The sequence below is a fragment of the Aphelocoma coerulescens genome, chromosome 21 (genome assembly GCF_041296385.1).
Source record: "Aphelocoma coerulescens isolate FSJ_1873_10779 chromosome 21, UR_Acoe_1.0, whole genome shotgun sequence".
NCBI classification, from domain to species: Eukaryota; Metazoa; Chordata; class Aves; order Passeriformes; family Corvidae; genus Aphelocoma; species Aphelocoma coerulescens.
Genome location: NC_091034.1, coordinates 8,448,587 through 8,469,946, shown reverse-complemented (window position 1 = coordinate 8,469,946; position 21,360 = coordinate 8,448,587). Strand labels below are relative to the sequence as shown.

The following is a 21,360-nucleotide window of genomic DNA, read 5'->3' as shown; positions in this document are numbered from 1 at the left end:
AAATGGAACAATACTCGAATCTGTCCTTGAGGAGCCCCGGGGTGAGCGAGTGCTGACTCTTACCAGCTTTGCTGGGTGCTGTGCTCACATCCTGGCACAGACACTGCTGGTGTCCAGCACCATCTCTGGGGGGTTCAGTGTGAGAAACCCACTGGGGCAGGGATGTGTTTTCACAGCAAAACAAAGCACTGCTCAGGATTAAATGGCTGCTTCAGCCCTTACTGGTATATTCCTACTTATAAATCAAATTTATTCATGCTTCAAAAGGCTGGATATTTTAATTAATTGTGCCCTCTAGCTGAGCTGTGAAACTTCTGAGCTGTCTGCAGGTTTAAAATATTTTAAGTAGAGCTTTTTTTGCTTTATTTCAATTTTGAGCATGTCGAAACATCTCGAAACTAGTTCATTTAGATGCTTTGTAGTACATGAACTGTGAGGCAAATAAAAGTAACATATTATTGCTTTGCTCACTCTGTGCTGTGGGTAGGATCCTAAAATTTAGGTGTGTAAAAATAAGTAGGGTTATATAGGTGTTTATTTCTTGGGTTATTTGTATGGTTTTAAATCTAAAATGACACACTTTGGAAAACAGTGTGAATGTAGTCATGCCAGCTTGCTTTGTCAAACTGCCTGGCACATAGGGGCAGGATGGAATCAGTGTTCTGCACCATGACTGTCACAGATCTGCTTGAGAAGACAATGACCATTTTTGTTCCTCAGTGAATCTTTTCTACATTACAAATAGAATCATGTTGGAATTTGATCCTAAGTGGTTTTGCTGAAAAAAATAAAAATAAAATAAAGGACAGTTTCCTTTTTTTATTGTATGTTTATTGTTTGTGCCTAAAATCAGTCTGATGGCTAAAGCTCTCAAGTAGGGATTTCCCCTTTACTGTGCATGTATTTTATATACTGTAGGGAACAGGGAGGTGGGTGTACAGGAGTTAAGATGTGGAATATTTGAAAGCTTGCAGTTGGAATGTCACTTCTGGCTAATGAGTGGTGTCAGCCACAAATTTAAACAGTGCAAAATTTTCTTCAATGATCCTATTGCCAAAACACATTAAAATCTAGGATTATATTTATACCCTGTGTAAGAATAGACTGAAATATAAATCATGTGGGTGCCACAAGAGGCAGCATATTTGGTGTGTTAAAATAAAGAGCTGATTATAAATCCAGGGATTATCTGAAGTGAGTTTCAGGGAGGACCTGAGAGCTATTTCAGAAACTGTCTCTTTTTAAAATGAAAGGCTAGAAATCATGATAAGGTAACTTTCCTTACTTATATTTCCACTTCAGTATTAAACTGTAATTTTGCCTTTTTAAGAAAAATATTTCTCTGTAACTGTAGTGCCTCATCTCTTTCTGAGGCCACTCTGGAATGGAAACTTGAATGTGTTACTGCAAGTTGTTGGAAAAGTATGAGAATTAACAGGAGATCTGCTAGAAGCGATTTTAAAGGTACAGGTCCACTTTGTTGTACAGGAATTCAGGCTAAACATGATGATTATCAGGAAAAAAATAATGGACACGTTGGATGATCTGTAAAAGTTGGTAGTTTTTTGGGTTTAGCAGTTGATGATTTCCAGGGAAGGGAAGAGCGGGGTTTGTCTTTTCATTAAAACTCTGAAACCGTTCCAGGTGTCTCTCACGGTTGTGTCAAAGCCCTGTAAAACTCTGTTATATCCGAGATCTCCTCATCAGTGTGGAAGGTCCAGGACACTGTGGAAGCTTCTCCTTTCATGGGGTGGCTGGAGGGGGCAGGACAGCTGCTCCTCAGTGCTAAGAGAGGAATATATTGAAGCACCCGGGTCTCTTCTGTCCAGCATTGCAGTATTGCAGCAGTAGAACAAAATGGTTACTTCTTTAACCCGAAAAATATACTGCTAGGAAAATATATAGCTCCCCTCCCCATTCCTTAAATTAAAACTCTTGTGTTCATCAGAATCACAATTTAATGCATATATTTTTAAATCACGAACTATGGGAAATCTTTAAATAAAATAATATAAATCAGATAAATTCTACTTTATGGATGGGTATTCATCAACGTGCAATTTTGAAAATACCTCTTGTTATGAACATATGAAATATTTCAAAATTCTGCAAATGAAAATGTGGAGTTAAAAGATTAAATCATATTTAACATAACTAAAACTCTAAAATTGTAACAGTTACAGCGAATCACCACTGGAATTTTAAAATACAATTTTCAAAAGCTTTTCTGTGTAATGTGTGCATCTTTGCCTTTTCCTTATTTGCTCCCATTCAGCCTTTCCTGTTACTGACTTGGGTTTGTCTTTTTTCCCTTTAGAGAGTTTTGAGGTGACAGTCACCAAAGAAGGTGATAAAGGGTTCTTTCTATCCCTTTTATGAGTATTAACCTACTAACTTTGGTTATGAAATGGGGAATCAGCACTGAAACAGAAGATCCTGTCATGCTCTTTTGTCCCATTTATTCTCCCAGTTTTTTTCTATTTTAAAATATATTGATAAAAACTGTTATGTAACCAAACCCTTGGTTAGAAATATCTGTAAATCAGACATCCATTTGAACCATTTGGGGTTATTGTATGTTGTGTGGACACCGAAGAAGTTGTTTGGGGAAAATTAGCATTTTCTGATATTTTCACTTGTAGATCAGTTCTTGGGGACAGCTGAGGTTTTCCATATGCTTTGTGAAGTAATGTTTAAGTACTAAAGCATTGCACCACCTTCCCTGCCATACACACCCTTCAGGACTGACTTCAGTGGTTTAAAATATAAATCAACCTCCTTGTTTTGAATGCCTCTAGACATGTTTTCATTAGAGTGTGTTGTTGGTACTAAGAAAGCACTGCAACTATAGTAGCAAAACAGTGCCTGTAAGAAAGTCCCCATCAAAATACAAGTTACAGAGGTAAAAACACAGTGTAGGTGATCAAACAGTTTATTGAGTGTCTTTTCTTGTGTGCTGGGCTAACTCACCTGTGCCAGCCAGAGTCTTGTAGTGCAGCCTTAGGCTTAGAAGTGTTTAAAAATTATGTGCTGGGGACTTCTCTCCCAAGTTTGCAGGGTAAAGAGTTTGAATAGAAGGAGAGCCTTCTAAATCATTCCCTGAGAGCTTCCTTGACTAACGTTTGGCCCATGTTAGCAGATAGCTAATGGATGAAATGGATGCCTGAGAAGTTGGTATTTCTACCTTTCTCATTCAGTAGTTTATTTTGATTCCCTGATTTTAGCCAGGTACATTGCACAGGAAGACTTTGTCCTTTGATCTGTTGACAGAATTTCTGTAATTATGGTGCTGAACTTGTACTTGAAGCTTTTTCATCCCTCGACTTGTAACTGTGCATTTTAACCTCCTGCTCTGGTCAAAGTAAACCAGCTGCCCAGCTATTGCCAGTAGCTTGGCATAGAAGACATTACCAGTGGCCTTGGCTGTATGCTCACATAAGATCTACTCTTGCCCTAGAGCTGTCTCAAGTACTCCTGTGAAATGCCTGTCTACATTTCTCTTTTTCTCTTTTGTACTCCTGCATGAATGGATGCAAAGTAAACAAGTTGCTTGGAAGGCAGACGTTTGCTTCTTTTTACTAAAGTTCCCAGAATTCACCCATTTTAAAGCACAGTGCTCTTGCTTTGTCCACAGACCCTCACAAACCCTTGGCTGCAAAATATTTGGTCATTTATTTAAAAAATGTATCATCATGATGACCAGTTCTAACCTGTCTTTACTTTAACTCTGTAGGTGAGATTTGTGGATTTAAAATCCACGGGCAAAATGTTCCCTTTGAAGCAGTTGTAGTGGATAAATCCACTGGTGAGGGGATAATACGCTCTAAGGAAAAGTTTGACTGCGAGCTGCAGAAGGACTACACATTCACCATCCAGGCCTACGACTGTGGGAAGGGACCAGATGGAGCAAATGCAAAAAAATCCCACAAGTAAGTCAGTCTGGGGTGGGCTGAGGGGAAGTTTGGCTCCGAGGGGTCTCCTGCTTGTGGTGATTCATGGTCTGTGTGTTGAGAGTAAATGTGAACCAAGTGTTAATACTGGAAGGCTTTTCATGTAACCATGCAAAGGGTCAGGTTGGAAGGGACCACACTGGATCATCTGGTCTAGCCTCTCTGTTCAAGCAGGGTAATAATGTTGATAAAAAGAGCAGCCAAATGGACATGAACTGCTTGGACATCCCTTCATTTGTATTTTAGGTGGTACTGCTTTATCCCTTGTTGTCTCTGAATTTACATTAGAGAACCAGGTGGGGATAGAAGCAGGAAAACTGTTGATACGCTTAAAATCTGTCCTGAGTTGGTGGAGTTTGCATGGGATACCAAGCCTGGACATTGTTTTGGAATCCAAAAAACTGGTTCAAGAAGTCAGTCTGTATTAAGCTTAACAAAATGCCAAAGCATACATGTTTCTGTCGTTTCCAGACGGCCTCACCAAAGAACCCAAGATCAGTAGCATGGGGCTCCTCTCTGCCTACATTAAAGAATGGGAACAAAGCAGTCTTTAGCTAATCTTTATCTAAGGAAAAACCACAATATAAAATAGTCTCTAGAAAACCCACTTGAGAGTAATTGTTTGACACACTGGTGTAAACATCTGCAGAGCATGTGGGAGATGAGCAGTTGTGTGAAGCAAAGAGAGGGACATAAGTGAGATGAGGAATAGAGTAGCAGAGGTCAGCTTGGTGATAAACAAGACCTTGCTACTCTGTAACTTCAAGTAGGCAGCAGAATGTTACTGCCTTAAGGACTGCACTTGTGGAAAATAGTTGTGTCCTTAAATTCTGTTTGATACTCAGTTTGACTTTTGAAGGAAGTTTTCGAAGAGAAGGATAGCAATAAAGATTTTTCTTCTTAGCATAAACATAAGAAAACTTCTGCTTTTATGGAAGGACTGTAGTAATTTAATTCTTCATTAGTTTACCTTTCATGATTTGTCTTTTCTCCTTGGTCATTGTCAGAAACTGCATTATTTTCCTGGTCTGTGTATACCAGCAATCAGTGACAGGCACAAAAGGATGGCATTCAAGATCCAGTCTGTTTAGGATTATCTAGCTGTATGAAGTGTTAAAGTGTATCTGCCACTTCTGGGACTCTTCCATTTAAATCGTCTGATTTCTCATTTCTACATCCAAGAAATAAGCCAGTTTTCACTGCTTTACACAGCTGAGTACTTTATTAGCTAATTAAAGCAAATCAAATGCACTTGACTGAGCTCTAAGACCAGTCTTAACTGTCATTCTTGTTCACATAAAATAAAAATTGGTGTTTGTGTCAAATATTCTGACAGCAGAAAAAATCTAGGATTATACTGTTTTAACAAAGGCAAAAGTGTGTTTTGTCACAGCTCTGTTTTGTTGGATTTCTGTAAAATGGCAGGAATTTGTTGGTTGCAATACAAGGGTTTGAGTTTTATTTGCAAATAACCAGCAATAGTAAACAAAGCCTAGAACTACACTGAATTACATAGCAACACACTGGAGAAACACCCACTGGTTCTCCGGTTAGGGTAGTTGGGATTGTTGGGTTTATTAGTCATTGGTCTCTTCTTCCTGAGAGCTGGAATGCTGAAGGATGGCTACATGTGGAAAAGAGGGAGCTGCTTTGGCAGAATTTGTAATACCCTAAAAGCATTTCTTTGAACAGGAGAAAAGTGACAGTCATTCAGAACCAGGTACAAATATTCCTGTTAATCAAACCCCAAACCTCCACATTCATGGAAGTAAGTGCACTGGAAGAAAAGAAGGCAAATGTGAATAGTTTTTCCTTTGTTTAAAGTACACAGGAAACAGACCTTCAAAACAAGTTTTCCTTTTCTATTTGTTGTTTTGACCTGACTGTGTAATTCTTGGAACAAATAGTCTCTGTGGTGTATTGTATGGTATGGGAAGACTGGATTGAGGTTAGTTGGACAGAGGCCATTTTGAATGCATTGCACTGGAACAGTGCAGATTCAGAGCTGTCAGGTTGAAAGATTGACATGGCTTTGGTGGCAAAGAGGGAGCTGCTGTATCCCAGTGCTGGCAGGAGCAGAGTTTGCAGCCTCTGGGAGCCCTTTCTGTGTCATTGCAGGGCCACAGTCCATATCCAGGTGAACGACGTGAACGAGTATGCCCCAGTGTTCAAGGAGAAGTCCTACAAGGCCACGGTCATCGAGGGCAAGAGGTACGACAACATCCTCAAGGTGGAAGCCGTGGATGCAGATTGCTCCCCCCAGTTCAGCCAGATCTGCAGCTACGAGATCGTGACTCCGGATGTGCCCTTTGCCATTGACAAGGATGGTAAGAGACAGAGCCAGCTGGGGTGGGAGTGACTCTCATTGGTCACCCAAAGAACAGGAGTCACACTGGTCAGCACAGAAATACAGCACACGTGTTAAACAGCCCAGTTAAGCAGAGGTGTTCCCTTCAGCAGTTTGAATTAACGATGAAAAGTGAGATGTCCTTCAATACCATGCGCCATTACTGATGTAAGGAGCAGATGAACTGTTGCATGTGTGTTTCTTGAAAAATCCTTTCCAAAATAAAGGAAATACGGTAGCTCTACTATGTTTTAACACACCTCTTAGCAGTTTTGGGGTTTTTGCCTGTAGTTTTCCGTCCTGAATTATGATAACTTTAGCTAATGAGCTTTCAAAAATGGGATTCCGTGTGTGCTTTTCACATTTGAGATGCTCATATGAGGCTCTGGAGTTGACAGTATTGTGGTTATTGGTTTTGAAGTGGAGTGATCTGTTTAGGTCATTTCCTGACATCCAGTGATCCATGGACCCTTCAAAAATCTGTAAATGACTTCTAGTGGTTCAAGCAAGCTGCATAAGCAAAGTTAGCAGTTGTTAGTGGGCTTTAGTTTAAGGGTTTTTGGGGTCCATGTTGCCAATGGATTCTTTTCATGGGTTTGCAGATTTTAGAAAAGTTAGTGAATCCTGAGGTGTGCCAAACAATTTATGTATCAGTTACCACTCATAAACAGTTTCATTTGGAGTAATGTAATACACTGTGAAGAGCTGGAGAAGTACCTGCTGCTCTGTGTATGTGTGCTCATCACTGCTTTATATATTTTAAGGATCTGGGCCTGAAGTCTGGCGTTTGAAAAGTCAAATAGTTCAGGGTAATTCACTTGCAGATGAGTCTGTATGAAGTACATAGGTGGTACCTGGATGCATATTATGCAGCAATGACCCTGAAGAATTATGTTGATGTCTGACAATTGCCTTTTTTCTGTGTCAGGTTATATAAAAAACACAGAAAAGTTAAGCTACGGTAAAGAACATCAGTATAAACTGACAGTAACAGCCTATGACTGTGGGAAGAAGAGAGCTGCTGAGGATGTGTTGGTTAAAATTAGCATTAAGCCTACGTGCAAGCCTGGCTGGCAAGGTTAGTTTGCTCTCCTTCCTCTCTGCTTTTAGCATTTGCTGGTACCTTCAGTTAAACATGAGAGATCTTTAATATTGTTTCTTTGGATAAATATTCAGGTTGGAGCAAAAGAATAGAATATGAGCCTGGCACTGGTTCTTTGCCTCTGTTCCCTGGGATGCATTTGGAGACATGTGATGAACCAATAACCTCAGTTGAAGCAACGGTGGAACTAGAAACCAGCCATATTGGTAAAGGCTGTGATAGAGACACCTACTCTGAGAAATCCATCCACAGGCTCTGTGGTAAGCAGGCTTTTGTTAAAATAAAAGTGGTCTCTCTTGCTTACTAGTTTTTCTTTGAATTTTATGTTAGACCAGAAATCAGTGAGTAGATCTGGTCTTCACTTGCACGTAGTTTCCTTCAGCAGATTTCCTAACAGGCAGCAAAAGGCATGAAATTGCCTGAAGGTGACTTCTACAATAATTCTCATATGTGGTAAAGAATCTCTTTCTTCTGCCTCTCTGCTGTCTTACATAGACTAATAATGTCCCTTGCATGAGATTCATGTTCAAGAGCTGAAAGAATATCTGTGGAAGGGTGTAGCCACTAAAGCCTCTCTGTTTTTCTGAGCATGATGGATATAATGGCTGCAATCTGAGAAATACATGGTGAAAAACTAGAGAAAACCAAGGAAGAGTGGTTTGGAAAAAAACAGTTAACTTGGATCAGATAAATTTGTACCGTGCTTGCCGTAGGAATAAAGGCCCTTGGCATCCACTTATGCTGTAGTTAAAGGTCTTACAAAAAGTCGTTGAATCTTTTGTAGCCATATGGAAGAATTGAGATTACAGGATAAATTATCACTCATGATTTATGTTTTCAACCTCAGTTGAAAGTAATTGAAAGTCTGAATAGCATGTAACCCCAGAGACCCAGGTAATTCCTGAGCTGTTCCCTGATTGAGGTCAGTGTGACGTTAAAGGTACCTGCTGCTGACTGTGCTGTGGGTAGGTAGTGAGCTGGGAGGGAGTGCTTGTGCACTCTCTTCAGCTGGATGAGTTCTGGTCTCACAACTTAAATAGAGTGTCTAGAGAAAGGCATCGTGCTCATGGGTCTGAGGGACAAGTGGCATCAATGAAAGGGTTCCTGAGATAGAGGCAAAATAAGGTTCTACAGCTGTGAAGATTGAAATTGCTTTGCTTATTATGAGATTAGTTGTCTACCCAGAAGTCAAATTTGTGGAAGTTACCATGGTATTAGATGCCTGTAATTAGTGCCACATTATTTAAAAGGAAAATTGCTCGATGGGTAGTGCATAATCCTGACAGTTGGCCCTGAGAAATTAGTGCTGAGATAAACAGTTAAATTTGAAACCCATGGAGGTCTTTTAAATTTTTGTTTTAATTTGAGCATTTGTGTTGTAGGTGCTGCTTCTGGCACAGCTGAGCTGCTCCCCCCTCCAAGCAGTGCTGCTAACTGGACTGTGGGGCTGCCGACAGATAATGGCCATGACAGCGACCAAGTCTTTGAGTTTAATGGCACACAGGCTGTGAAGATTCCAGATGGTGTTGTCACAGTCAGTCTGAAAGAGCCCTTCATGATTTCAGTATGGATGAGGCATGGGCCCGGAACCAAAGAGAAAGAGACAATTCTGTGCAATTCAGACAAGACAGGTTTGTCAATACTTCAATTATAAAAAGTCTTTTTGGTGGGTTGGGCTTTTATGTGCTCTGGCAGCACATGTGACAGCCTTCAGTGTTTTCTCTACCTCAGGGTTTTCTTGGAATTGAAATGAAGGTGACTTCAAAAATCACTGTTGTTCTTGTGTTTAGGTTCGGCCTTAAGATTATGTAGCTTCAGATTGGGCAGACTTGTTTTTCTAATTCTATTTCAGTTTACATTATGCACTTCTTTTGCTGTGGTAGATTACTTATTCTGGCAATGCAGCCTCGAGTTTGCATCTCCGAAGATAGCCTTGTTCTTGATGCTGCCTAAAAACATTAAGACACACATATCAGGTCTAGTGACGGCATTTGCTGCTGTATCTTTTTTTTCTCCTAGGAGGATATAATTTATCTTTCTCCAGAGATGAAGTTTCTTCTGTGCATAATTTCACTCTCTGCTTATGATACAGAAACAATAATTTTGAAAATGCCATTAATAAGAAGGAAGTGTGATAACCCTGTTTCCTTAATTGCCATTTGTAACAAAAAAAAGCTCTTCTGTTTGCAAATAGAGCTCTTTTTCTCCTGCTGACAGGTTTATCTCTGGTTCTTCGGTGCTGTGTTTAGGTTGGGTTTGGATGGAGACATGTCTGTCTGTTCTGCAGCCTCATGCGTTCTTCAAGGGTGTTTACCCTCACTACTACTGCTGCTGTTTTACAGTCCTCTTACCATGCCTGATTTACTTCTACATTGATTACTATCAGTTACCTTGAGATTTAATTGTGAAATTGCAGAACAGGTGGATTTTGTTCTTAAGGTTTGCAGAAAGTAATGCTGTTAATTCAAACTGCTGTGCAGATATGAACCGGCACCACTACACCCTCTATGTGCACAACTGCCGCCTGGTCTTCCTCTTCCGCCAGGATCCTTCTGAGGGAAAAACCTACAAACCTGCTGAATTCCACTGGAAACTAAATCAGGTGAGTCTGGAAGGACACTTGGTAGAGTGCTAGAGTGAAAGCCACCGAAGACTAGTGTCCCTGGTAGTGCTTTCTGCAACTCCCAGCTCCTGACGGCCTGTTCTATAGAACCCAACAGTGCTTGTTTCACTTGTGATCAAGTGTCAGATTCAGCTTCACCTTCTCATCTTGAATATGAAATAGAAAATACAGTGTCAGTCTTAGAGCTGTGATGTCAGTTATCTTCAGTAAATGCAGTCTAAGGTGGAGTGCATGAGAAAACAGGAGGTATTTATTCCAGGTTATTTATAGCATTCAGGTACTTCTGAGCATGTGACATTTTCCCAGCCCTCTGGGTCTGAGTGATAAATAGTCATGTTTTTTTTAACAGTTGCTCTCGTCAAATACCTGTCCTTTGTCAAGTAATGTTGTCTTAAAACAGTAGTTCAGGACGTGCTTGCATGTACATACATATTTTTAGAATGAAATATGCTGTTATTTAATATAAAATTAAAGGAAAGGAAGTATGTGCAGCTTCCTGTATTGGCAACTTAATAAAGAAACTTTTTTTAATGTTTGGGAGTCAGTTTGCCTTTCAGATGTGCGCCATCAGTATGATCAAGATCAACTGTGTCTGCACAGGCTTGTAGGTTGTTGGTACATCTGCACTGTGTTTATGTAAAACATGCACCAGATCAGTTACTGAACTGCAAAGGAAAAGAAAAAGTGACAGCAGAATTGTTAAAACTCTGTCCACTCAGGTGTGTGACAAGGAGTGGCACCACTACGTCGTCAACGTTGAATTTCCTGCGGTGACTCTTTATGTGGATGGTGTTTCCTATGATCCTTTCCCAGTCACTGAGGATTACCCACTCCACCCTTCCAAGATAGAAACACAGCTGGTGGTTGGAGCATGTTGGCAAGGTAACTATTTACAATTGTTAATACTTCTAATTAACTTCTTTTAATGAAATCTTTGTGGTTATATAGAAGTACCCAGCAGATCTTTTTAGTGCATGAAATGTAACTTGTTTTGCCTCTTGCAGATTGTTTTTGCTCCAAGCTGGTATCACATATTTCCTCTGAGTCATTTTTTCCATGAGTCTTTGTTTTCTCGTTGGCCACAGGTGTGTGAAGTACAAGGCTGTTCACCAGCCTGTATTCCATCAACATGATTTTGTGGTGGCCATGGGAATACTGATAGGTTATTTTTAATAATAGTTGTAACAATACCTCCTGTACTTCACATTACTGAGCAGAACACTTCATTTCAAGTAGGTTGAAAAGCATCTTGTAGGAAAAGTGTTCTCATCAATGGAAGCCTGTCCAGCAGACAGCCCTGCAGAGCAACACAGCAGTGCTGTCTCTTGGGTATTTTACTATTTCTGCTTATAAAAATAGACATCTGCTTTATTGTCTGCTCTGTTCAGGCTGCTCTAAGTTATATATACAGCTCACCTCAAAGAGAGAGAGATTTTATCCTTTTGAGTTCTTTTAACATTTCTTTTAAAAATTTAAAAGCCAATTTTCATTTTTGGTGCTTCCATCTGATAAATTAACTGCTTAATACATGCAATGCTGTTATTGATTAAGAAATCTGTGTTGATAATGGCTTCTTTTGATCAGCTTTCAATACCTTTTGGTGATTGGCTGTATTAGTCTGGATCACACTGTAATTTCCCCTCAAATGGAGCCAGTTGTTAGACTGTGCCATCTTACTCTAAAGGTGGTTTGTGAGAGGTTTGCTCTCTTGGTTGAAGTGTTCTGCAGTTCTTGCTGGTGTCACTGCTGCTTTTGCGTGGGGCTCTTTGGGTTGTGGTGCCATGACTGTTCCTGTAACAACACAGTGATGCTTCTTCACTGCATTTCAACTCTTCATGTTTCCAGGAACTCATAATCCTTGAGAAGCTGGGTCCAACATAAGCAAACATTGGGGGTGTGCTGCTTTGTATTTTCTGGGAATTAGAGGGTTTGCCAAATTGTAACTACTTGGTCCTTTCCCTATTGTCCTATTCTTTGTCTTGCTTTTCTACAGAATATACAGGAAATGAAAATGACAATGAAACTGTGCCTGAGACCTCTGCAGGTTGCTGGAGTTTTTTCCCTACTGTTTTATTTCATTTTTAAGCCAAGACATTGCTTCATCTCACACACAGCATGAAATGCAGGCATTGCATTTGGGCCATTGACCTTCACATAATCCTCTCCTAGGCTTGTGTCTTCATTGTGCTTCTATTTGCAGAGCATCTTCAGCTGACTTCTGCTTGGTTTTGGGGGTTTTATTTTGTTTGGTTTGGGTATTTTTTTGGTTTGTATCCAAGTGTTCCTCGATGTACAAATCGGCAACCATTGTGATTGCAGTGAAGTGGTGTAAAAAGTTGCTGATGTAAAATATCAGCTATAATTTCTTTCATCCAGTTTTGTTAAAACATAAATGCACGTCATCCTATATAAATGTATGTATTTATGCATGTAGGTATGTGTCTTTATTATAGAATATATTCGGTGCATTGGGAAGGACCTCTGGAACTCAGGTACCTTCACTCCCCCACTCAGAGCAAGATTGATTTCATATTTAGACCAGGCTGCTCATAACAGACCTGTAATTTACAGGGGATACTCACTTGGTCAGATATTTATATAAAATTCTCATTACAGTGAATGGACAAAAAAACTTTGGCTGCCAGGTATTTCAGATTGGCTACAGGGTTATTTCCTCATAACAAATTTTAGTGATAGTTTGGTGGGTTCTGTGTCTTGAGTTGAGATACTTAAAATTAGTGTGTATTCTTAAAAGTGAATTCAAGATACGTACCCTTCCTGTAAAGTTTAAGAATTCCTGGAATAGTCTGGGTGTAACTGGCAAGAGGTTTCTAGCTGTGCATCACATTTTTAATTTGGCAAGGAGGTAGCAGCATCCAGGGGCTCCAGAAGCTGAAGCTGTATGGAAATTGTATAATTAGTAACGGGACATTTCACCCCTGAATATTTTTTGAGTTGTACCAAGGATCTTTTATCACTCAGAATCTTTAAAACAAGCTTAGACATTTTTCTAAAATCAGGCTACTTAGTAAGTAATGGGCTTGAAATACACATTTCCAGGTGGTGTTTTGTGGCCCTCAGTATTTAGCAAGATGGACCAGGTGATCATTGTGATGTCACCTTCAAAAACGTTAAGGAATAAAGGGCTTATTAGGTTGCAATTCATCAGACTTAACTCAGGTAACTAAAAATGAATTACCTGAATTTAAACTGCTCACTGAGTCTGTAGCGAGACGATGGCGCCTTTAAAGGGGGCAGGTAACTCTTGGACACCTCTCTCAGAATGAGCTGAATGACTTTGCAGAGTTCCTTTCTGCCCTTGGAGTGTAGGGAGAGCCTGCAGTGCTGGCTTAGGTGGAGATCCCTCACACCTGGAGGAGGGGTGCTGTCCTGTCCTGAGTAGCAGGAGGTGTTACCTCAGCAGGAAGATTCAGGTTTCATGGTTCATTCCATTGGTTCTGTGTTTGATTTCTGAGCACCACCTCGCTGTATGGGGCTTCTTTTGAAATGTTTATCATGGAACAGTCAGTTCAAGGTGGCCACAGCTGTCTGAAGGCCACGTGCATGGGGAACTGTTTAATTCTTGTTTTATGCCTGACCATAATCACAAGGTTAACACCCAGAATGGATGAAAACTAACCTGCATGTGTATAATACTGTGTGTATCAGCTGGCATACTTGTTGTTTTACAAAAGAAAAAGTAAAAAGAACCAAAACAAGTAAAGGTTTTTCCTGCCTCATTTTTTGAAGGTGGTGAACTGCGCATGGCTCAGTTTTTCCGAGGCAATCTGGCAGGGTTGATGATTCGTTCTGGTAAACTGGAGAACAAGAAGGTGATTGATTGCCTCTACACCTGCAAAGAGGGGCTGGATTTGCAGATGGCTGATGGTGTTGGCAAAGGTGTGAAGGTAAAGTTGCATATGAACAAAGGGGAGCGTGTATATTCCTTCCCTGATAAGAGCTACAAGTTTTACTGGCAGAGTTAACAGCTTATCCCAAATAAAACAAGCTCATCTCTTGTGGCATTTTGCATTAAAGTTACATAAAAACTAGAAAATCTTTCTTGTATAAATGTGGCCTTAGGAGTGAAAGTTACTCTGTTGTCTCTTAAGTCTTGAAGAGAAACTCCGTATTTGTAAGCCTTTGTTTTACCAGCTGTAACCACCAGGTTATCTAACAAGCAGCTTCATAAAATGAGACTATGTGGCTTTTTCAGTAGCAAGGTTATGTGAACAGAGCTAAATTTCTCCTTTATATTAGCTGCCTCTCTTCTGTGTTACTAGAACCAGAACTATGATACATGCCTAGATTTTTTCTTAAAGAATGAAACACCAAATACATTCCACAGGGATAAGGCAGTGAGTAGGGAGTCTAGACTGTGTGCCACAAGGCCAGTAAATAATGACCCTGTTGCTTTGAATATGGATGTAATTACCCTGCATTTACCAGTGCTGAACTCCAGTTTGAATTGCCAGATCGTGTCACTTGGTTGAGTGTTCTCTTATGGTTTTCTTCTGTTTTTTTCAGATCCACATGAACCCGAGCCAGTCAACACTGACCATAGAAGGGGATGACATTGACAGAGTTGACAAGGCCATGCAGCACATTTCCTACCTGAACTCCCGCCAGTTCCCAACACCCGGCATTCGGAGGCTGAAGATCACCAGCGTTGTCAGGTATGTCCTGGTGTGAACTGAAGCAGCACTGTGCAGTGGTGGTGGGGCCTGGTGTTTGTGGATCTCACTTGTGAGAAACAAAGGAGTCCTGGGCTATGTGACTATCACACATTTGAATACAGAAAATGTTTTCCACACCAGCGCTCTGCTTTCTGCCTGAGAATGGAGGAGGGAGTATGTAAGATGGGGAGGAAAGCACTGCCAGAGTGCTGGGAGTGTCTCCTGTGTCACAACTTCATTAAAGGTGTTACCTGTGGCTCTAAGTCAGAATGTAGAAATGAGGCCAAATGGTAACTGTAAATAAAAATTAATTGTAAGATTGCTCCCTTGGTGGCAAATTCTTACTTTCCAGGGCAGCTGATGGATTTATCTGAGACTCTTGGGTCTGAGCTCTTCAAAAATTTATAAAGCAATTACTGTGTGTAATTGTGCCTCCTCCAAGATAACCACCTTGACTGCAAAATGCTTCTGTCTCTCAGGTGTTTCAATGAAGAGGCCTGTGTCTCCATTCCCTCTGTGGAGGGGTATGTCATGGTCTTGCAGCCAGAGGAACCAAAAATCAGCCTGAGTGGCATCAACCACTTTGCCCGCTCTGCCTCAGAGTTTGAGAGCTCCGAGGGCGTTTCCCTCTTCCCTGAGCTTCGCATAATCAGCACCATTACCCGGGAGGTGGAGCCGGAGGGAGATGGGGATGAAGATCCTACAGGTAACAGCCACTGTTGCCCACCCTCACCTCACTCAGTGATCCTGGGGGAGGATCTTCCTATTGCAGAAAGGTGTGGATTTCTCTTAATACAGAATCCAGTAAGGGAAAAGAAGGTGTAGATCCTCTGGTCTGGGCTAACAAAAACTTACTCGGAAATGATAATAAGTCCAGGCCATTATTCTTATGTACATAACCCTTGTTTGTATTTTATTTTTTAAATCATTATTTCATGAATATTTGTTCTCCTCAAGCTCAGATTTTAGTATTTGTTCTGGTGTTTCTGCTTAAGTCTTTGGTTTTTTCTCTGCTTTTCAGTCCAAGAGTCTTTGGTATCTGAAGAGATCATGCACAACCTGGATACGTGTGAGGTGACAGTGCTGGGAGAGGAACTAAATCAGGAACAAGAGAGCCTGGAGATTGACATGACACGATTGCAGCAGAAAGGCATTGAGATGAGCAGTTCCAACCTGGGCATGATAATCACAGGTGGGGGTTTCTGCTGCTGCTCTTGCGGGGAGGGTCTGAAGGGACTGACAAAGGGACCAGTTCTGGAGAGGTGGTTTGTAACACCTTACTGTAAATGCTTCCTTTTTTTTATTTTTAGAATTTCAAGCTCGGACTATCTTTAGAATTCTAAGCACAGCAATTCTGTGGAAACCTGTGATTCTAGAAAACACAATATTCTAGAACCTTCCTTCTGTTCTTTTCTCTGTCCGAAATAGCAGGTCACCTCTGCACTGTAGTTAGACTCTGCCCCAGAAAAGGCTTGTTCCAGTGCCTAGGAGCACGCATCATTCCTTTCTGTCCACATTATGTTGAAGTATTCCATAGAAAAGCTCCTAGAATCCTTTCAAAGACTGACTGTGTTTAGGATTTTATCACAAAACCAATCCACAGGATTTCAGTGGAGCCACATGTGCATGTCAGTGGCTTTACCATTTCTGTACCCCTTGAAAATCTGCCAGCCAAGAAAACTCAGATGAAGAAATGGAGTAATATTTGTCCAGTGTATGAAGTTGTACCAGTCTTTTGCAGGGTAACTGTTGTTACAAACCTGTGTGTCTGCCCACAGGGGTTGACACCATGGCTAACTACGAGGAAGTTCTGCACCTGATCCGCTACAGGAACTGGCACACGGTGTCTCTGTTCGACAGAAAGTTCAAACTGGTCTGCTCGGAGCTCAACGGGCGCTACGTCAGCAACGAGTTCAAAGTGGAGGTGTGTGAGCTGCCCTGGGCACTTGGAGGGGCTTAGGAGGATGGAAGTTGTTGCCTCAACTGATAGATAGTAATAATAGATAGATAATTGATCAATTATTGATTTATATTTTGTCCTGTAAATAAATACTAGGAAATGTGGGCATTTCAGGCAGTATTTTATATATAAATGTGGTTTTAGTCCTATATTTCACCTTGAAATAAAGCTGCCTAAACAGAGCTAAAATTGTTGTTTTGTAGAAGAAATAATGTGGCTAATGGAGAGGTGAAGGTGAAAAGGTTGCATTGAAAACAAAGTATTAATTGAGCAAATGCAGTGAGAGTGGTGCTACTGGAGAACTGAGTGGCCTTTGTGTGTCACTTCTGGGATGCCACAGATGGACTTGCTGGGCCATGCACTGTTCTGCTTGTGTGATGCATAAATTTCTGATACTAAGGGGTTACATTAAATCACAGAGAGGCTAAAATTGCATTTCCTCTGCAGGAAGGGTACAGGTTAATTATTATTTAGTATGCTTACATCAAATATATGGAAGTACATCAGAAAATGGCATTAAAGGCACTAAAATTTTAATTTTTTTCTCTTTATTTTTATCTCTTTAGAATTAAACTATTGGGTTTCTGGAGTTTAACACTTTCTGTTTGTCCCTAGGTGAATGTTATCCACACAGCCAGCCCAGTGGAACATGCCAATCACATTGCTGCACAGCCACAGTTCATTCACCCAGTGCATCATTCCTTTGTTGATCTCTCTGGTCACAACTTGGCAAACCCTCATCCCTTTTCAGGTCAGGATCCTCAGCCACTGAAGTTGATTCGGTTTTTTGTGGTGTTGTAGAGTTGTTTTTCCCAGAGTTTAAACCAGTGTGTTGGACTAATAAACTAGGCAGCTGCTCAGTCCTGTTCTGTTGTAGCCCAGGCAGGGAGGAGTTTTTAGAACCCTGTGAAATTTCCTTTCCTACCAGCAGAAGAGCTTTCTGTTGGTGTGTGTATGTTGGAAAAGGGGAGGAGACTGTGAGACATCCATAAAGTGAGGAACCGGGACAGGATTTTCTTCTGAGTGGCAGGAGGAAAGAATTGCAGTGCTATTCCTTTGATGAGTCATGGTATTGCCCTTTCTGTTTTAATTACATTAACTTGGCATGGGTGTAGGTTGTGAGAGGAAGAAAAATAGGCAATTCAGAGAGGAGTCTGTGTGGTGGAATGTGCTTTCCTTGTGTTTTCAGTCCTTCAGATTGATGTAATTATATTTAAGGAATTGGGCTCTAGTTCTTGCTTTCCCACTGACTTTTTAAGTGGCTCTAGACAAAGTGCCTTTGGAACATATATAATAAATAATACACGTAATACTTGTGTAATGCCATTTCCCCTGGCAGGTGATGGGGAGTAGTGGGGAGCACTGTGTAAGAGTTACCATGGTGTTTTCTGGTTGCAGTTGTTCCCAGCACAGCCACCGTGGTGATCGTGGTTTGTGTCAGCTTCCTGGTGTTCATGATCATCCTGGGTGTGTTCCGGATCCGAGCCGCACACCAGAGGACGATGCGGGACCAGGACACGGGCAAGGAGAACGAGATGGACTGGGATGACTCTGCTTTGACCATCACTGTGAACCCCATGGAGGTAACCCTGTGCAGCTGGTGTCCTTTTTCAGCTGGAATGGGTGTGATTGTCCACGGGCAGAGGAGTAGAGCAGAACTAACCCTGAGCACAGGGCAGAGACATTAACTGGGAATTTAGAATGAGTGTGCCAAATGCCAAGGGCAGTTTTTTGGGATCTTGCAGGGGTTAGTGTTTCATGATGCAGAATGGGATTTTACAGGCTGGTGTCCAGCACTAGTGCTCATCATGTGCACAATGCCTTAAACACAGCCTGCTTTTGTCTAAACTTGCAGGAATTTATTGTCAAAACATCTGTGTTTATGATGTTTCCTTCTCCTGTAGCTGACATCTGAATTTTTAGAAAATGGGGAACAAGAAAGATGTGTGACCTTCATGCTCTCTGTCCTATTGTAACATCCTTTTCCAGTAGAATTTGCAGTACTGGATCACCCTTCAGAGCTAGTTTGTGTAGAGTGCCAGGATTGACAGCAGGGTCACAGAACTCTTTTACTGAGTGCTACTTCCTTTGTCTTTTCTGATTTCTGGCTACTTCCTGCTGAACTTCTAAATCCAGCAAGGAATCTGCAATAGCTCTTCTCAGTAGTGCCTTGAGTAAAGAACAAAGAGAATTCTGGCCAGTATGGTAATGACAGCTAATTTTTGTCTGAACAGACTTACGAGGATCAACACAGCAGTGAAGAGGAGGAGGAGGAAGAGGAAGAAGAAAGTGAAGATGGAGAAGAAGATGACATCACTAGTGCAGAGTCTGAAAGCAGTGAGGAGGAAGAGGGAGAGCAGGAGGAGGACCAACAGAATGTTAACAGACAGCAGCAGCTGGAATGGGATGACTCTACCCTCAGTTACTGATTCTAGCTGCTCCCTTTGTCTTTATGTTCCCGCTCTAGAAGACTCCACTGTAACACACTCCATTGGTACCAAGGATTCATGGTGTTTAAAACAAAAGAATTCATTCTGGCCAGTAGATTGAGCCCCCACACAACCCGTGTTTGTGTTCTGTCAGCTAGTTCCTGATGTTTAGGGTTGTAGTTAGCACCTCTTCCTTCAGCCATGCCTCAGTGACTGGATTTTTTTTACGCTCTGTGAGGAACCACCTTGCACTTTTTTCTTCATGTCATCTCAGCTAAGTGACTCTACAGCTCTCTAGCCATTGCACATGAATTTCTGAACTGTCTTTTTTTGCTCAGTGAAACAAACTTGGCTTTGTTCCTTTTTTTCTTTCTAAAAGATGCAAAGATTGCTTGTTGACAAAGGGTTAAGCTGCTCATTTCAGCCTGTTGATTTCTTTTAATTTTTTTTCCCTGAATTAGTGCATGTGTAAAGTGGCAGAATGAGGTTAATATGTAGAAGATTAACAAGACTTTTTAATATTTTGTAAATATATTGGAATTATGTAATTATGTCATTTGTGGTAGTGAAAACAGGGATTGGGGTTTAAAACATGCTAAAGTACAAAATCATGCAGCATGAACTATTCCGAGTCTCATCCTACTGCAGCAGGAGCACGGGCACAGTTCTTAGTGTAGATGTTCAGTAACTCTGTCTTGGCCTTGACTGCGATGTGCGCTCATGCCCCGCTCTCCTTGAATTCCTTCCTTTTCTTTCATCTCCTTTATTTTGCAGAGGGAACAGGCAAGCTTGTGAGAAGTTGTGAAGGCTTTAGGAGCCTCTGCAGAGGTTCAGCTGCCCTGTGCACTACAGTTTGGTTTTAATTTTATTGTTTTCTCCCAATTAAGGCTTGCATTAAAGGCTTTTAAGTTATTGGGGAAATAACACTACATGGACGGTGGGCAGCTCTGTGTGCTGTGGCTGTGGGGTGCTGCCACAGCTCCTGGTAGTTCCAGGGAGGGTGCCTGGAATCCAGTGTGGGCTGTGCACACTGCAGACAGGTTGGGTGTAGGGGATTGGTACCTGAGCACCTGGGCTACCAGTCTACATGGATAGGGATTTGGGGCTTTTTCGTTGTTGATTTTTTTCTAATTTGGGAATGGGAAGGTTTGGGGTGTAGCTGATACCACTGAACACTCCTGCTCTTCCCCTGCAGTCCCTTGTACAGTAATTCAGATTGTCAGTGTTTTAAGCCTTTGTTTACACTTAGTAATTGTGTTTTCCTGCTGGTGAAAAACTGTAGCATAAACTATCCAACCAGAAAACCTTGGGAATCATGTTAATTCATGTGATTTGGGTTGTTGCTGATCCCAGTTCCAGTTTGGGATTGCAGAGGGCAGTAGCTGGAAGGTACGAATGGGGGAGGGTGGGGGGGGGGGGGGCGCTGTTTTTTCTGTCAGGCAGGGTTGTTTAACTTTATTTGGTCTGATGCAGAGTCGTGAATAATGAATTTCTGCTTGATTTCTATGGAGGTGGATTAAAGAGTAACTTGTTTTGCCTGTAACAGGAGCCTGGGACTGCATTCCCTCCTGAGCACGGTAAGCCAAGCGCCAGCGTTTGCTCGTGGGTGTGGGCGCAGAGCCCAGCCAGGCCAGGGCCAGGAGCACTGGGGAAGGGCCAGGGAGGGGGCACAAAGGGTCCTGAGTAACAGAGAGATAAAGGTCAGGGTTGATCCCGTGTTTGTACAGCTGGATTTCCAGAGCCAGCCCTGTTCTCACCTAATGGGATTGATGGGAGGTTTGTTCTGGGGGAACCTGGACTGAGGAGTGCCTTTACAATAGAGATGGACCTGGCAGCAGGGAAAGAACCCACACCAGAGCTTACTGTTTTTTGGGGTTGGGTTTGGTTTGGGCTTTTTTTTTTTTTTTAATGTAAAATTTTAGATTTCTAAAATGGGAAAATGGTTTTGACTACTTACATGGTAATTAACTGCTAGTTTTAAGTAAACTGGGAAACTTTTAACTTACGTCTGACAGTTGTCCTGTGTTAATGTGTAGAAGACTTATCCTTCCATATACTGTTGCTGTAGCTGCTGTATTTTAGACCAAAACTGATCATGACTTAATGGTAATACTGAGGGGTTGTAATGTCCTGATGCAGTTTGTAGCCACTGTGGGTATAACTTTTCAGATGTGTATATTGGTAACAGGTCAGTTTGGACAGTCTATAAGCTACAATAAATTTCTGGTTCTAAAGGTTGTTTGCATTTTTTTTTTTTTTCTGAGTGGAACAAA

The 21,360-nt window shown here is 41.4% G+C and overlaps 1 protein-coding gene across 4 annotated transcripts in view; it reads left to right on the top strand.

Annotated features, from left to right (window-relative positions):
• Positions 1–21,325, top strand: part of CLSTN1 (calsyntenin 1) — a 32,504-nt gene extending 11,179 nt beyond the window's left edge. Inside the window, exons 3-19 of one of the 4 annotated variants that reach the window (XM_069034977.1) lie at positions 2,318–2,347; positions 3,734–3,929; positions 6,069–6,277; positions 7,226–7,375; positions 7,474–7,659; positions 8,782–9,030; positions 9,880–10,001; positions 10,742–10,904; positions 12,016–12,066; positions 13,773–13,930; positions 14,550–14,698; positions 15,178–15,404; positions 15,720–15,890; positions 16,477–16,622; positions 17,274–17,409; positions 18,057–18,241; positions 18,893–21,325. In XM_069034977.1, the coding sequence (XP_068891078.1) occupies positions 2,318–2,347; positions 3,734–3,929; positions 6,069–6,277; positions 7,226–7,375; positions 7,474–7,659; positions 8,782–9,030; positions 9,880–10,001; positions 10,742–10,904; positions 12,016–12,066; positions 13,773–13,930; positions 14,550–14,698; positions 15,178–15,404; positions 15,720–15,890; positions 16,477–16,622; positions 17,274–17,409; positions 18,057–18,241; positions 18,893–19,087 (2,723 nt within the window). In that variant the 3' untranslated portion in view covers positions 19,088–21,325. The remainder of the gene's footprint in view (positions 1–2,317; positions 2,348–3,733; positions 3,930–6,068; positions 6,278–7,225; positions 7,376–7,473; positions 7,660–8,781; positions 9,031–9,879; positions 10,002–10,741; positions 10,905–12,015; positions 12,067–13,772; positions 13,931–14,549; positions 14,699–15,177; positions 15,405–15,719; positions 15,891–16,476; positions 16,623–17,273; positions 17,410–18,056; positions 18,242–18,892) is intronic. The other 3 variants (XM_069034978.1, XM_069034979.1, XM_069034980.1) reach the window with 3 other exon arrangements.
• Positions 21,326–21,360: the final 35 nt, after the last annotated feature.